General features: G+C 39.2%; 1 protein-coding gene across 4 annotated transcripts in view; it reads right to left on the bottom strand.

Moving 5' to 3' along the window:
* The window catches only part of LOC124709038, a 342602-nt gene that overhangs the window by 116513 nt on the left and 207391 nt on the right, over nucleotides 1–18698 (bottom strand). For all 4 annotated transcript variants that reach the window (XM_047240687.1, XM_047240709.1, XM_047240701.1 and 1 more), the window contains exon 21: nucleotides 3742–3969. In XM_047240687.1, the coding sequence (XP_047096643.1) occupies nucleotides 3742–3969 (228 nt within the window). The remainder of the gene's footprint in view (nucleotides 1–3741; nucleotides 3970–18698) is intronic.

Below are 18698 nucleotides of genomic sequence, written 5' to 3'. Positions count from 1 at the left end.
CCGACCATGTGACTTAACTTCTGGACTACATGTTCTGTCATATAGTACGTTGGTTAGTTGATCCCACTAGTGATTGGTTTTACAGGAAAGGCTTCCTTATGTACCTGAGGTATGCCGTATATTCTTGGTGCACTGGAACTTTAGATGTGACCCCCCTTAACTGTGTCAGCATTGATTCTACAACCTGTAATTAGGGCATGTGCCTCCCTCACTATCTACCCTGTGGGGTCACTTTTTAGTTCTTTGTAAGAGAGGTCATATGGTGACATGCTAATTTTGCCTTATGCACTGTAGTGTACATTATTATTTTGGTATTTCCTTTGTACATCTGTAGGATTATAATACCTTTGTTATTCTTTTGTCCACTTTGTGTGGCTCACTCTTCAAGTGATATATTCTGCTTTCGATGCTTTGCATGGTGAAGTATTCTCATTATTTCCTGTCAGATCTTCTCTGCTTCTATCTGACACAGTTTCTTAAGTGACACTTCAATGGCATGTATGGTCTTTCCTGCTGGTATGTGCTGAGGTGTTGCAGAATAATTTGTGCCCTTAGACAGAACGTCTGAAGTTGCCTTCCTGATTGTGTGTGTTGAAAGATTCACCAAAATGTGAAAAATATCCAGTTTCGTCTGAGCACTTCTTTTGACCTGTGCAAGCACCACAAACTTCCTCTGCAGGTGATTCTTCAGGATCTTACTGCTGGAATTTTTGGTTAGATAGTCAGTGTTCTCCAGCTGAATTAAATATTATTTCTACGTGTGTTATAAAGACTAAGAAAAATCATAAAATCAAGTTCATGTGTACATTTCCCATCAGTTATACCATAAAAACAGCAATTTCCAGTGGAACAAAATTCACCTTCTATGACTGTCCTATAGGTGTGTCATTAATTCATTCAAAAATTGTGTAGCTCTTGTTGTACACTTAAATTTGTGAAAATTGTACAATTTAGGAAAAACCCAGACTTCGAGGATGTACAGGAAAGTGTTCTGGAAAGAAGTGATCAAGATTGTAATTTGGCTTGTTGGTCCAATTGGTTAGTGTCAGACTAGAAACATGGAGCTTCAGAGTTTAATCCTAATTCGATTTTAAGTTTTTTCCTGTCATTTATCATTCCTTTCAGTTATGACAATGATTTATTAATCTGAAATATGCACAGTAGCACCATGGTTAGGAGCCCACATTAAATTTAGGTCTCCCTATAATTGACTGGGTAACTCAATTCAAAGATCACAGGTAGGAAAGGGCTACCAACTGCAACCTGACTAAGCCCAGTAAAGCACTCTACCCCAGATAGATAGCATACACATGAGCTTAACGGCACCATCTAGTATGACTGGAAAGAAAAACGTTGCACTGAGCTCACTCACTGTTATATCAATCTAACAAGGGGGGTCCTCTGGAGTGGCACACAGTAATTTTCTTCATATTTAGAGGTCATTGCCCAAACATCAGTTTTCTGAAACAGTAAGACTGAAAAACAAGAGGTCTTTGGAGATTTGTGAGTACTGTTAAGTATAAAATATTTGTGCATCATTAATGAAATTGTTGGTAGGTCAGCACGTAGTACAGTCAAACTGTAATCATAAAGTAGCTGGTTTGAGTCCTGCTAGTTATCTTTTTTTTACTTCCATATTTAGGAACAAATATAACAATATTATGGAAAGGAAAGTTGCTACTCACCATATAGCAGAGATGCTCAGTCACAGATAGGCACAACAAGAAGTCTGTCTCAATTAAAGCTTTTGGGCATTAATGCCTTCGTCAACAATAGATGACAGACACAAACTGGTGGTTTCAATTGCGTGAGACTGCAGTCATGTGTGTACAGTTGACGAAGGCCTTAATCGCCAAAAGCTTCAATTGTTAGAGTCTTTTTGTTGTGCCTATCTGCAACTCAGCATGTCTGCTTTATGGTGAGTAGCAACTTTACTTTTAATAATATTGTTGTTCAACAAATATAGTTGTTAATTAACAAATATGAAATCATAATTTAATAAAAGTAAAATCTTTTTATTTTAACTGCTATTTGCATGAAACTGAGAATATTCATGAAGAATTAAAATTTAGCTTAAGAATGCAAAATATTTAGTAGGAAGTAAAATACTTATTTCTTCTAGAGACTGAGCAGTAATACTGATGTATATAATTTTCTTCATTTAGCAAAAAGGCATTTCAAATGTCTGTTACATAATTAAAAATGTTTTTATTATATATTATGATTCAATATTTATTAATTAACATTTCCATTTGTTCATAAATATGTAATTTTTTAAAAAAGTAGAAAAGAAAGTATGCTAGCAGTGATTACACTTTGATTATGCTATGTTCTGAGCTACCAAAGAACTGTTTAATAATATTGTAATGATTTATATTGAACAGCACTTGGAAATCTTCTAATCTTCAAATATGATTTTTTTCGAGTGGTGTGTTGCACTGCTTTAGGAAACTGATATCTGGACTCCGACACTCAAGTATTGTGTGTGTGAGGCAGTCCATAAGGTCCCCTTTTAAGTACACAACAAGCTATCAAATGGAGTAAGAATGGAAACCAACAACTTATATGGCTTTTTGACTTAAAAGGCAGCAATAGTAGTATGTAAGTTACTTTGAATGGCAGAATGACTAGCCTCCAAGAAAGAGTGTCTTGCCATAATATTCCAACTCAAACAAGGCTTGTAGCTGCACATATGATGCACATGAGGAGCCAGAATATGAAAGAGGGTAAAAAGCAGCGAATATACCCAACTGCACATTGTTATGGCAGCACAGGATGACCACACATTGCCCATACAGCTTTCGCTGCTGCACAGCTATTCTTGCAGCCTTTACTTTATGATTGAGCATCTCACAGATGTGAACCCATCTGTGTAAACTGTTTGATGCTGAATGCAGACATATACATGTACACTAGTGGCATAGACTGTGCAATTTCTACGGTCTAGAAGCTGCAATTGCCTAGACTGCAATGGACGTGGTGTGCTAAATAACACGATGAACATAACCTAGGACTCTGCGTTGTTGAGATGCACGGTGTGCCAACAACGGCAACTGTTTGACCACAATTGTTTTACAGTGTGAGGTCCTGCAGAAGCCTTCATGAGAAACTCGGCAGAATGTGTTTTGATCATATATGGGAAGGACTCAGCAAGCATTCTGCTAAAAATGACCGATATTACAACTTCTTAGCCCTGCACTTTTGCCCAACACGTCACCCTTAAACATGTTTGGGACATGGTTGATTAGCAACTCACTTGTCGCAATCCTCTAGCAATCACTGTTGAGGCTTATGGCACCACCTACAAACCCCACAGGTGGAGAGGAGATCCACCAGACATATGAAGGTGCTCTCTGATTCTCTGTCATGATATTTTGGGCCTTTGAATGCAACAACTGTGGGCTTCGTATCATACTGAAACCCCAAAATAAATGATCATGCACAGTTCTGCAATACTTATCAAATCTGTTGTACCAAATATACAGCATAAGATTAATTTCAGTTACAATTTTTGCGTATATTAGTTTACTATGCCATTAGAGACTTCTGGACTTAAGGCTCATTATTGCAGGTAAGTTTTCCTTCTCTGCTGAGATCTATTTATCCTATCTTCTCCTCAGGCTGCACAATTGAAACAGAGCCCCATACAGGATACATCAGGTACAATAATATTTGCTACATAGTTTTAACCACTATTAACAAAGCAAATTATCAAGGCATGTAAAAACTGACAATGTTTACCTGTATAATTTTATCTGCACTGGTGACAGAATTATTTTTGGTTCCATTTATTGGTAGTACTGCTGCAAGTGTGCCTATTCTCTCTCCTAACGAATCTTGTAATTTAATATTAAGTGATTCTTGTCCTTGTATTGGTTTTGAGAAGATACTCTGCAGCTTTGCTGTCTCCTCTGACAGCAAATTGTCTTCAGTATTTTCTTCACATCGCTTGTTTTCTTCACCAAGAGTCTGATCAACATTGGTAAGTATTTGAATTACTTGGAAGGAACTTTCATACTAGAATAGAAACTATATCCACTCTTTAACACTATAACACATGCATAAAGAAGCATTCAAAAATTTGAAGTTTCAACATGGCTTGACATGCAAGATCTACCATAAATGATTCATTCTTTTTCAAAGGTATATATTCTCCAAAGTATTACATGCCCAAATATAACTGACGCATGAACAGAACCATACACTCACCAAGTTTGCATTTTGCACTCTGCGTATGCGCTATGAGTGCATCTCGGGTCACACAACAAGTATCTAAGTCGTAGTTAAGTTCGTTCTACACCTTATTTAACGACATCCTGTAAATGGTCATCACAGCAGCATTGGTACATTCTCTGAGCTGTTCCATTGTTCTTGGCAGTAGAGATATGTAAACATGGGCCTAATGTGCACTGAATGAAAAAAGTCACTATGCTTAAGTCAGGTGACTTGGGGGGGGGGGGGGGGGGAGTGAACAGAGTCACATAATCTTTACCACTACATGCAATTCAGCAATGGAAAAGTTCATCATTCAGGTAGACATCTCGTTGGAAGATGAAATTCTCAGAATCAGCAGTCAGTTGTGGAAACTAATGCTACTGCAACATATCGAGGTAAGAGATACCCGTTACAGTCTTCTTCTCAAAGAAAAATGGTCCATACAGCTTTGTCTGTTACACTGCACAGAAAACATTAACTTTGGCAAATCTCATTCATGCACCACACTTTCATGATGATTTTCAGTGTGTCACACTCTCACATTGTGATGATAGACCTTTCCAGATAAATGAAAGGATGCTTCATTGCTGGAGGCGAAATATTCACCTCAAGCTCTTCCTGGAGTGTGACGCAGAATTGAAGATGCTGGCAATAACGTTCGGATTTTTATTCCTGCACACGCTGCAGACAGTATAGTTTGAAATGGAACTGCCACCATTAAAACAAAAAAAACCACACTGCTTGATGTGGCATTCCAAGTTTGTGGCTTGTGTAGATTGTTGCCTATGACACTTTCCCTCTCTTTCTACAAGGCTGCATCTGACAATTGGTTCTGTTTACAGAGACAATCATTGTCCCTAAATAGTCCACACCAAAGCACAATGCTCTGTTTACACGGCAGTTCTTTTCCACACTTCTTTCTGAATGCATGTGCGTGATTTCTAATGCCAATTGGTGGACACAACTGAACTTCTATGAGTTATGGTTCTATTCCTGTAGCAATCATATTTGTACACTGGAAAACACAAAACTCTGAAAATGAATGGATAATTTATAGTGGCAATGTATATGTAAATATACAATACAGTAGTATACAAAATTTCACCTGCAAATACTGATAGAGCAGGAGTAATGCTACAGCAGTTAAAGAAATTACTGTCAAAACAAATAAAATGATATTCACGGACCTACAGATCAACCATATGCAATATAGGAAGGTGGATAAGTCCACTAGGGAGAAACTGAGCTACAATCTTATAACATCACAAACCATAGACCAAAAATCCTTTTGCAGTGCAGAAGTGCAACACATAATCGCATCTGAACAAAACCCGGACACCCATTTGTACTTATATAAATTAAATCATCAAAGCATAATACAACATGTAATTTCAGTTTTAGTATGTCTAAGATGTTTAAACAACTACAGGAATACATAAAATCATTGATGAAGGACTCCAAGAATCTTTGTGGAATGATCAAAGCACTAAATACTTCTGAAATGCACATGGTGGCAACCCCTTGGCACCACATCTTTAGTTACTAACATTACAGGTGAAGAAACGAGAGAATGGGAAATATTCTTATACATGACTCAATCAAATACTGTTTGCACTCTAGTTACTTCAAGTTATGCTGAAACTTCTCTGAACTTGGAAATGGTGTTGCAATGAATTCTCTTCTTTTGCACCTACTCACAGGTCTGTCCATGACAGCATTTTAAAAATAAAACTCTTGGATGAGTTCCGCTCTAGTGGTGTTTCTACATTGATAATACATTATTCATATCATTCCATGTAGGCTTTCACGGCCGGCGTCTTTATCAGTAAACTCTTCCAGGCTAAGTTGCCGTGGTCGATCTGTAGAACTTCTTCTCCCTGACGTTTCGTTCTCAACTGCGGAGAACATCTTCCGAGGTGAGTCGACGACTGGCTGCTAGGAGCTGGGGCCGCCGCTTATATAGAGATCGTAGGGGGCGCCACCACACGTCACATGGCGTCGATGTGCAGCTATCTCTGGCTATCGTCTGTTCTCTCGATTGCAGGCAATCGATTGTCACGTGATTGATGCAACGTCGACCGCCATATCTTATCCAATTTTAATCCTTCTTCTTTACGATTAAAATTGTATTGATGTTTGTGGATTTCAATTGCCTCTCTATACATACGTGTATAATAGTGCGACGTCCTCGCTAGCACGCTTGTTTCACCAAATTCATGGAATATTTTGAACATCAAGCATTGCAGTCGGCCAAAAAAAGCCCCTCGAAGTGGTATCGGTATGTGGATGATACCTTTGTAATATGGAATCATGAGGAAGAAGACTTGAATGATTTTCTGGTACACATAAATAGCATCAACCCAAAGATTAAATTTACTATGGAGAAGGAGAAGAATGGACAACTTAACTTCTTGGATGTATCAGTTATCAAACGGGCGGATGGGACCTTAGGCCATAAGGTCTACAGGAAAGGTACACATACCGATCGCTACCTCCATAAGAACTCAAACCACCACCCTAGACAAAAGAGGGGGGTCATAAAAACACTAGTGGATAGGGCCAATAATATTTGTGAACCAGGCTACTTACAAGAAGAACTAAATCATTTACGAATGGCCTTTGCGAAAAATGGTTGTACAAAAAACGAGATTAATCGAGCACTTCACCCAAATAGAAAAATGCCTAAAAATGGGAGACAGCAACAACCATCAGCTGGAAAAGTATTTCTTCCGTTCATCCATAATATCACGGATCGCATTGGAAAAGTACTAGCCAAGTTTCAGGTAGAGACCATTTTTAGACCTACTAAGAAAATTAGTGAATGCCTAAGATCAACAAAAGATGCTCGTCACCCCCTAGCCACCCCAGGGGTATATAAAATTCCGTGTAGTTGCGGCAGGGTTTACATAGGAACTACCAAAAGAAGCATCAATACACGGTTGACGGAGCACAAAAGAAACTGTCGCTTGGGACATATCGACAAATCAGCAGTAGCGGAACATGTTTTTAAGGATGGAGATCACGACATAAAATTTGGTGAAACAAGCGTGCTAGCGAGGACGTCGCACTATTATACACGTATGTATAGAGAGGCAATTGAAATCCACAAACATCAATACAATTTTAATCGTAAAGAAGAAGGATTAAAATTGGATAAGATATGGCGGTCGACGTTGCATCAATCACGTGACAATCGATTGCCTGCAATCGAGAGAACAGACGATAGCCAGAGATAGCTGCACATCGACGCCATGTGACGTGTGGTGGCGCCCCCTACGATCTCTATATAAGCGGCGGCCCCAGCTCCTAGCAGCCAGTCGTCGACTCACCTCGGAAGATGTTCTCCGCAGTTGAGAACGAAACGTCAGGGAGAAGAAGTTCTACAGATCGACCACGGCAACTTAGCCCGGAAGAGTTTACTGACATTATTCATATGATTACAGGGGTAAGAGGAATTGTTTAAAGTTTTACAGGCATTTATATTGTATCCTCACCAACATCTATTTTATAGCAGAGTCTTTCTTTAACATGTTTGTTGTATATTTCTGGAGAGTGACTAGAGTAGGGACGTTAAACAAAAATCATTTAAAATGGTTCCAGCAACATATGGCATAAAAGACACTACGACAGAAGATGTTACAGCTAGGACTTACCAAAAAAGGATACAAGTAAATGAGAGAGAACATACAAATACAAGACTCATTAATTGCGCTGGTGAATTGTTCTGCAAGTTTTTTGCCATCGATCACAAGATAAATAACATTAAGGTCAGAGAAAGTTTCAGACAACAGCTGATATTAATGAAACACAGCACAAATTGAACAAAATGCAAACTTTAGAAAGGTGGACCTCAGAATAAAGGAACCCGTTTCCTTGGACATAACTGTCACACTCATCTTGGAAAATGAAATGGGCTGTAGTGCTCAAAAATTAAGACAAACCCATGGAGGAAGGAGAGTTCACCAATGTTCATATTGTTACCAAAGTGTTTAACATGACTGATAAATGAAAAGTAAGACTGGAGCAAAACAGTAAACAGCACAAACTCAGGCAACAGTTAAAAGACTTCTAGTGATACACACTTCTACCTTTGAAATATTTTGCTGACTTCTTGTTGTTGCAGGTGTAACCTCTATAGTAAACAAAAGCAGCAGCAATCTTCAACTCAAATCATATTCTGATAATTTGATCCCATGAACAGAGTTTTAACCAGAAATATAGGAAATAATTTCCTTAAGGAGATGGAAGACTGAACACTGGACTTCATGTGCTGCACTGGCCGAACACAGTAAGACATGGTGAACAAAAGAATTTTTACAACCATATCATGCATAAAACTAGCAATTGTTACTGTCATTTTTGAGTTCGTGGGGGAAAATAACCTACCAACAATTTCTAAAACATTATGCTAACTAAATATCAATTTGTCAGTGCAAGCTAGTTTTGTAATAGAGTTGCAAGTTTAACTTTCAAACTTTTTGGTATGCACTTCACGGCAAAAAAATAAATTTTGTCACACTTAAGTGATGTTCCTCTTCGATCACAAGAAACTTTACACCGCATAAAGTAGCTGCTGGGAAATATTGAAGCTCATAAAGCTTACATTTAAACTCCAGGGATAAGATGAAATTAAATAACAACAATAATAATGTTCCTGACATGGTCTCATTAAGAGTTACTACTGTAGCTATGCAAATTCGATACATAAAAACAGCTAATGCGAGTTTTTAAATGTGTACATATGTTTCTTACAAGCAATTTTCAAACGACTGTAACTATAAGTTTTCGGTCTTGTTCATGGCAAATCACCACCTCCATTGTTCAGAGATTCGTTACTTTCACTATTATTTTTATATCTCAACAAGGACTTTTCATCAGTATATTTATATGGAAGATATATACATATACAATGATGAAAAATACTTTGATATCCACTGCAGTTCATTATGAATACACCAGTCAAACACACAATTGTGCATATGGCCTCTTTTTTTGTTTCCCTTCATGCTCACAGCAAGTGATCCCCTTTCATTATGGAGTCTGAGCAGTGGCGGATGCATAGGAGGGGCGCATGGGGCGTGTTCCCCCCCCCCCCCCCCCCCCCTTGAGGGGCTGCCTGCATTGCCAGTCACACCACCTCCACCAGTCAACCCGCACACTATTTGTTTGCTTCTTTCATCAGTCAGTTCGACTGACTTGAGTTAATCGAGTAGTTGTACTTTCCTATGTAGCGCGAGCGTCCACATCAGTGTATTTTATACTTTTCTGTCTGGCACACCGGTAGCTAACACACACCTACGAGAAAAGTTGCGGACATTCTAGTGATCTCAATACATTATTCTGTCTGGCATTCGTTCAAGAAAAGTCGTGAATATCCTACTGTTTTCTTGTAGCATTATAAATATGGACTATTTGCTAAATAGGAAGCAAGTTTACATTCAGAAGCAGAAATATTAAGACTGAAGAATGAATAAGGAAAAAGTCCTAGTTGTAGCAAGTGCAAATGTTAAGAGTGGTTAAGAGTGAGAGTGATCGGCTGATTGTGAAGTATTAATAATATTAATTCATAGTAATTTCTCAGTAAAAATATTTTAATGAGACTCGTAACCATATTTTTACTAAAAACCTAACAGTAGTCTCCCATATGTAACTTGTAATACGAGTTAGGTAGGGGAAACTATTGATGGGTATCTCTCCAGTAATAGTGACTTTCGAGAAGATTCCTAAAAATGCATTGTTATTATATAGGCCCTCTATTGAATACACTAGAAACGAACAGAATCGATAATAAAAGTTCCACACACATAAATTGCCGGATGACGTCATCATTGGAAACTGACACTTATGTTGTACATTGTGAGGTACATATTGGCTTGTCGTTTTCGCAGCAGGTATTTGTTCACACTCCATAAAAGTCTGGAAGCAAACATTCTGGCAGCGAATGTTCTCGAAGCAACCAAGTCACATATATAAGGGCAGCGGAGTTGCTGACAGGTAGTCAGTTTGAAAACTACAATCGTATTGATAACTTGGAAGTGATAAGAAGTGAACAACTGTGATTATTGGCTATTACCACGGACTACAGTCAGTGTTCTGCTTAATGATATTACAAATATCCAGAGTGTGACCTTGTGTGTTTGAGTGTTAAGTGTACTAGTGTTGCATTTTTCAGAGCAAATAAAGTGTTTATTCGAGAATAATTGGCATCTAATTTACCTATGTTGTAACAACATAATAAAATGGATTGTGATGTAATACGAAAAAGAAAAGTAGAAACATCTGAAGATTCTGGTCACAATTCAGCTGCAGAAACACCATCAGATGTACAGGCACAGCCCAGCACGTCGTCGAAACTTCCACAACAAAGTTCATTGACTGATTCCTTTAATCCCAATGATTTGGCAATTATTTAGATATATTAGCGTCAGGAAATATTAGTGACGATATAAAACACAAGCTTTCCACAGCTCCAACGATACCTGAAAAAGGTTATATCCTTCCTACTTCTGAGCATAAGAGGGGATGGGTTGAACACAGACAAGTGCAAAATAATCACTTTGAACAGTACCCGTGGCTGGTATTCTCACAAGTTAAAAAGGGACTTCTTTGCATTAACTGTTCAATTTTTGTGAATAATAAAATGGTCGGAGGAAAGAAATCCATTATTGCCAAGAAACATGTGACTGAACCACTAACAAAGTTTGCCAAACTTACTGGTAAAGATGGTGACCTTGAGAGCCACTCTCAGCTCAGGTACCACACTGAAGTGTCAACAGATGCAAAATTATTTTTGGCAATGGGAGACAACCGCGAACTTGAGGTCATAAATCAAATGTCAAGACAGAGAATGGAAAGCATTAGGGAAAACAGAGACTGTCTTGTACCTATAATAAAAACAATCATATTTCACAGAAAGCAAAATATTCCTCTGCTGGGGCATAGAGATGATGGGAGTCTATTAGAAAATAAATGATCATAAAAGTATAGTGAGTAACGAGGGAAACTTTAGACCTCTTCTAAGACTTAGAATTGACGCTGGAGATTTGCAACTAAAATATCACCTTGAGACTGCTAAAGCGAATGCCACTTACATAAGTAAACTAATGTGTAACAAACTAATTTCATGCTGTGAAACAGTGATTTTATGGAGAATCTGGAGGATATCACAGATTCTCATTACTACAGCATAATATTTGATGAGACTACGGACATAGTGCATGTTGCCCAATTGAGTTTAGCTGCAAGATATGTTGATGGTGACAACAAATTACACGAAAGATTTCTGGGTTTCATTGACATCCATAAAGACAATGATTGTAGTGGAAACATTGATGATGAACACCAAGAGAGTCTAGATGAAAAGTGTAGCATTACTGGTGAAGTATTAGGTACTATGATTCTAAAGAGAATGGAAAGCCTTTCTCCATCAAAGGAGATGGTTGCTCAGTTAATATGTCAGAATTGAAAGAAGCTGTGGCTACAATAAAAAAGAAAGCTAGCAAATGCGAAGTAGCACCGTGTCGAAGTCATCAGCTCAACCTTGCTGTCTATCGCATTTGCAATGTTATAAGTGTGAGAAACTCACTTGGTACTATTGAAGAAGTAGTATCATTCTTTGCAGTGTCTAGCAAGCGGTTCGCAAAGTTCTTAAACAAATACAGTGTTGAAGGGATAGAACAATGGCTGCCAAAGCTCTCTAATTGCGAGTTCATCATCACCCTGTTTACACTGAGTATAACATATCCAGTCATCAAAATCTTACAAGATCCTAGCTTGGACATCACAATGGCAAAAGCAAAATTAGATTCTATGCTCAAGGTGTGCGACGGCATGAGTGCTAATGCTGATAGCCACTCTGCTCATATTGTTGAAGAGGTGAAGGCAGTTATGGAAGAGTTAGAAGTGAAGATGAGTGTTCCTCGTCTTACAGGCAGACAAAGACAAAAATGTGATCATAATGATGATGGTATGACATATTGGAAAAGAACTGTTTTTATTCAAACACTGGACCATGTTACAACTGACATGAGAGAACATTTTGCTGAAGAAAATATTTATCATTTAAAATTCAACATACTTTTGTATTCACAACTACTGAAACATGATGGTAATGATCTGGAACATAACTGAATCAGTGCTTAACTGTACAACTGTTCTATGAATAAGAATCACTCTTTGTAATTAAAAAGACAGCAATGGGATAGATTCTTCAATACAAGCAAACAAGCATAAGCACGCTTAATGATCGTGGTTCTTCTGTTATGAAATCGTTGTCAGTTTGTCCTAGATTTGACTATCCTACTTTGCACTCATGGTACAAAATATTTGCCTGTTTAGCTCCATCTACTGCTACAGTAGAAAGAAGTTTTTCAACACTGCGGCATACAAAGACATGACTGAGGTCAACAATGAAGGAGGATTGACTTAATTGTTTAGCTCTGTTGAACACGCACCCTGACATTGACTGTCCTATTGACAATGTAATTAGGAATCTGACAAGAAGAATAAACACACAAACTTCATCATTTAAGGAAGAAAACCACAACTGTAATTTTTTTGTATCGTAAGATGGCATTGTCTTGTATATGTGTATAATCAGTTTCAATAAAATTTACTTAAACTTTGCATGTGACTTGATTATATTTTATTACGGTAAAAGTACAGGTAGCTCAAGATATCTATAGTGCTCCCTCCTTGAGGTTTTTCTGTACCTGCCACTGTGTCTGAGTGACCTGCCAGTTCTTTATAACCTTTCTCAACCTGCCTCTCTTTTCTCCCTGAGGATGTAATTTGCAGTTCCAAAAGTTGTTATTAGTGTTTTCACATTTGTGTGTGTCTATCATCAATATTTTAATTTTACTCTTGAAGGTATTACTACTGGCTATCCATTCTGTTTCTTTGTAATTTTATAGTATTAATTTTAATTATATTACAAATTAATACACCAATGTTAAGAGCTTTTGTGAGTATATTCTTCAACAGAGTAGCGGGAGTTCCCCCAACAGAAAATCAGTCATAACTCCACCACATTATCTACAAGATATATAACATCCTCGTGCAGGTTATCAAACACAACTGTATCTGACTCATTTCAGGAATAATTTTATGTCTTTATAAGTCTTTGCAGAGGTCATTTTGGTTCTTCTACTATCTTCATGCTTTTCATAATGTTTTGCCTATAGGTGTAGTCGTGTGTATTGCATACATGTCTGAACCAAGGCACTTCATTAATTCGGGAGAATGGATTTTCCAATTGAGGTTGTGAGCTATATATAGCACCAAAAAACTAAGCACCATTTGCTCCTTGTATTTCACTGTTTTAATATACTGTTTTCATAGTTTGTGATATCATATGAGAAGTACTGAACTGAAAGTAGGTTGTAATGATAATCCACCAGAAATGTACAGACACTGGAAGGAAGAAAGAATTATCTCAAACTAGTAATTTAAGTGGTGAAATTTAATTCAAACTACAAGCGATTCCAATAAAAAAAGTGTAAGAGACAAGGAGTAGCAGAAGAGACTGTAAGTAAATGTGAAATGTAAACAATACATCTATTACTGGGTTACTCAGTCATCCATTTACAATAAGGCTATATTTTAACATCAAATTTGACTGAGGCAAGGCAGGGGCTTTTTGTCTACATATGCAGGCATTTTATGAAGTGACTCAGTACACAAGAGTTAACTATGTAATGTTGCATGGATTGATTCTATTATCTACCATGATATTTCAAACACAAGCCCCAATGACATTTCTAGTAAATGAAAACAATTTTATTTGTATATGAAGGCAAACAGACAAAAGTAAGTGAATTTTTGATCATCAAAGTAGAAAGATATATGGATTTCCAGCATGCTAGGTTAATGATGGGACAGCAACTTGTGCTAACCAGCTTGCAGTAGAAAACAGCCAAAGTTGAAAGATTCAGTTTTTTATTTAATTGAAAAATGTTTGTGTCGTATGTCTATCCTGCCAATGTTCACAAAAAAAACCTTGACTTTGATATACACGTATGTACAGTCCTAATATGGTTTGCACGCTGGACAGAATATAACATTCTGTCTGACTGGATGATTTGAAAATTGGCTTGGGTATGCCAAATCTAGTCATCAATTAAATACAAAAGTGGATATTGTAATTTTTGCTATTTTATACATCAAACCAAAAATATACAAAATGTAACAAACTTTAAATCCAATGAGAATGCTTATTCTAAATCAAGAATGTTGTCGCAGTGAAGTTCATAAGGAGCTCCCAGTGTTTCATGCACATCAATATATTTTCATTGATGAAAGTATTGTAGTTGAAAAGAGAGTCTGCTTTAATCAATTTATTCCATCCAAATATAACTTATATGGAATAAAAACATTTACATTAAGTGAATGTTACAATGTCTTTTTCATTGTGCATCCACACGCAACATCAAAAGCTGAACCAAATGATATGGAATAAAAGTGGTGACACTGCAATAGCATGACACACAAAACCATGTTTTGCATCTGCTCAGCATGATAACACCATGAAACCATCCCATCGGCACAATGTAACTACTCTAGCCAGCAGTGGATAGACTAGGGAAGCCAGGGAGTTGGACCCCGGAAGAGAAAAGAAAACATACTCAAAATGCAGGTCAATCTATGGGGAAAAAGAAAGCCCAAACACTGAGTAGAGATAGGAACAGAGAAAAGCACAAAATGCAGCCACTGTCAATGACTGACTGAACGACTAGCACGCAAAGCAAGAGAATAGTGTGGTGTGAAGGTCAGGTCCAAGACGGCCAATGTCAGCATAAGAATTGACAGACTGGTCTATTACTGCTGGCATGTAAATGCCTGGGTCATTGGTTCCACACATACAATGCTCTGTAACTGCAGTTCGTGACAGTTTGTGGCACTATTCTGACATGAAACCCATGCCATTCAATCTGGCTTCGTATTGATGTCCAATGGTGGGGATACCACATCCCTTCCCCATAAAAAGGTTGAAAATGGCCAGGCTTTTGTCAAGACCTCCACTGCCAAACCAGAGAGAGTGTGAAATTTCCTGGCAGCAGGTCTATCACCAAAGTAGGCAATGGCGATGCAGCTGTCTCTGTGGGAATGTTGGAAGATTGTGGAGGCTGGTGTAAAAGCTGGTCTGCCGGCGTTGGCAGAGGCGAGGGCTCATCGACGGGCAAGTGAGGAAAGCAGGGCACTGGTTAAAAGTCCATGGTCTCTACATCAGGATTCGCAGAAACAATCGCCGTCACATGCTATTCCATAGGCGGACATAGGGCAGCAGAGAGGGAGCCTCCTACCAGAAAATGTTGTGACCAACCCTGTTGCCCAGCTGGCACAGAGACAATGGTGTTGTGGGGCCAACAGATCGTGGACACAACTGATTAGAATGATGGGACAGCTGCTCCTGACCGACATCCACCACAAACCTACCACAAACAAATGGCAACTTTTGTGGCCTACTACTACACATAACAGCCATCTCAGCTGCAAGCTGAAAGAATGGGCCCAAATGGCAGCACCATGAGGAAACCATGACAGATCATAACAGTCCACACCATGTGACAAGGATTGCAACAAATCTAATAGATACCATAGCCGGCACTCACCCAAATGTTACACAGAATTGTATCCGTTAACTGGTGTCATCAAGAGTTGCACTTCTGTGTTAGAAGATGGGTGTAACAGAAAGATAGTCAGAAGCCAGATACCACTGCAAATGCAAAAATCTTCTACCTCCTGCAACACAAATTGCTGACCTTTATCAGATGCATGGATCCAGGGGAGTACTTGATAGCAAAAATGACTGACAATGTGACTGTAGCTCCTGCTGACATAGTAGAATACAGTTTCACAACATATGGAAAACACATGCTTCCCAAAAAAGGAGTTCAAAGAGCCGAAGTGCACCCTGCCCCAAGAATGATCTGGGACTAGCAATGGGGAAAAACTGACACGGTGGCACAGCCTGGTTCTGTGCACAGTCAGCTTAAGCTCACACAAGATGTTCAACAGCACAATCTATTGCTGGCCTGTGGACATGACGCTGTGCCAGAGCTTTAAGATGAGACTTATCCCACTTCAATGACTGCAGAAGATGGAGCGAGTGAGGATGTCATGCATAGCAGCCACGGTGGCACTTACCTTCTGCACCATCGAAGGAAAATCCAGCAATTTCTGCTGCAAGGTATCATCCAATCGGCAAACTAGAGTCTCCTGTTGATTGAGCTCCAGATTAGCTCCCACCGGCAATTACAATAATGCATCTGTGTTAGCGTGCTGGGTGGTGGACTGCAGCAAATGTGACAGCAATAATTACTGAGAAAGAGTGTCCACCCCTGAATTCTGTGGGGATTCGCATCTGGTAGCTTAGAATGAGGGTCAAACAATGAAATCAGTGGCTTATGGTTGGTGAGGAGTAGGAACTTTGCCCCATGCAGAGAAGCATGAAACTTTTTAGGTGCCTCCTTTTTCACATTTCAATAGTTGCATTGCTGAAAACACCTTTGATGCTCAGTGCCACCTTTGTTCCAATGTGACAGCATACTAGGGTGCATCAGCAGGCAGGTTTAACAGTTTACACAGCATAAATGAAGCTGAACAGTGAACAGAGCACAAACATTGCTTGAGGGACTGAAAAGACCACTGACAGTCTGCAGAGAATATGAATTCAATGCCATTTTTGCGAAGCGAGGTAAGAGGAGAGCGGATTTTTACAGTCTGGAAGACAAATTTAGCATAATATGAGGCCTGTCTAAAAAGAAAAAATATCTTGAATAACTGACAGGTTTGGGACCCTAATCCCCTTCAAAGTCGGCCCCTTGTGCTTGCACACACTTAACCCACCGATCCTTCCACTGCCGGAAACACCTCTGGAAGTCTTCTTTTGGAATGGTGTTCAACTCCATCATTGTGTTCCGCATTACCTCTTCTCAACTCTCAAAACGGGATCCTTTCAGTGGCGTCTTCAATTCTGGAAACAACTAGGAGTCGCATAAGCTATGTCTGGAGAGTAGGGAGGTTGCCGAATGGCTGTAATTCCATGTTTGGCGAAGAAATTTTGGATCATGTGGGATGAATGTGCGGGGGCTTTGTCATGATGCAACAGCCAGTTTTTCACCATCCACATGTCTGGTCTTTTGCACCGAACTGCGTCATGGAGTCACCGGAGAACATCTTGATAGTACTCCTTTGTCACTGTTTGTCCTTCTGGTGCTTATTCGTGATGTACAATTACACGGACATCAAAGAAGGCAGTCGGCATCACCTCAATTTTGCTTCGCACCTGCCGCACTTTCTTCAGCCTTGGAGACTTGGGATGCTTCCATTGCGACGACTGTCTTTTTGTTTCTGGGTTGTACCCATACACCCATGACTCATCTCCAGTTATCGTGGTGTTCAGAAACCCAGGATCAGCATTGGTGGTGTCCAGAAGGTCCTGTGCAATGTCAAAACGCAGGGCACCTTGTTCCAGCAACAACAACTTGGGCATGAATTTCGCAGCCACATGGTGCATGTTCAAATCATCACGCAAAATTGCATGTGCAGAATGTTTACTCACTCCAACCTCTTGGGCAATCTCCTGCACGGTCAAACGACCATCTACCATTACCACATTTTGCACCCTCTCAACAGCAGCTGCATTTTGAGCAGTTTGGGGCCTGCCAGAACACTGGTTACTCTCTGCTGATGTGCAGCTGTTTTTGAATCAGTCGAGCCACTCCTTAATTTGTGTTACACCCATCGCATCTTCTCCAAACACCTATGAATCTTACAAATTGTTTCGCTTTGAGAATCACCAAGCTTTTGACAAAATTTGATGCAGTATGTTTGCTCAACACTTTAAGTCATCTTGAGAGAGTCAGTAATCTGATGAACATGTTGTGTAGCACCTCACCTAGCTACTGATAGGCAGCGACTGACACACTGGAAGGCAGGGACAAAATTCACGCATGTGCATAAAGATCTCTTCCTTTACTGAGTACAGTGGTGCTGCTCTATCGTCCCTATTTTGCGCCGGAAAATCAAAGGCTGATACTTTTTAGACAGACCTCGTAAGAAATCCTGTCCGGAAAGGACTGCATCTCCTTCAAGTTCTTGAGCACCAAAAGGTTGATGATAGCCCCGGATTTCTTGTCCTTAAGGACGAGGCCATCATTGCTAACGACACATCCCAAAAAAAATTGCGTCTTTGGGGAAAAAATACAATTTTGCAATATTAAATGAAGGTCATTCTTCAGATGCCACTTGAAAACCATCTGCAAATTTCACAAATGTTCTTCTTACATGGATCCTGAGACTCACATGTCACTGAGGTACTTGGTTCAACAGCGAATGTCATGAATCAACTGCTTCAAATATCACTGAATCGTGGGGTAGACGAAATTCCAAAGAGCAAGCAATGAAACTGGCACAGCCTGAAGGGTGTGGGTTGGGTTGTTTAGGGAAGGAGACCAGACAGCGAGGTCATCAGTCTGATCGTA

This window comes from Schistocerca piceifrons, chromosome 1 (genome assembly GCF_021461385.2).
Source record: "Schistocerca piceifrons isolate TAMUIC-IGC-003096 chromosome 1, iqSchPice1.1, whole genome shotgun sequence".
NCBI lineage: Eukaryota > Metazoa > Arthropoda > Insecta > Orthoptera > Acrididae > Schistocerca > Schistocerca piceifrons.
The sequence above is the reverse complement of the archived record's forward strand: the minus strand, read 5'-3'. Positions and strand labels throughout refer to the sequence as shown.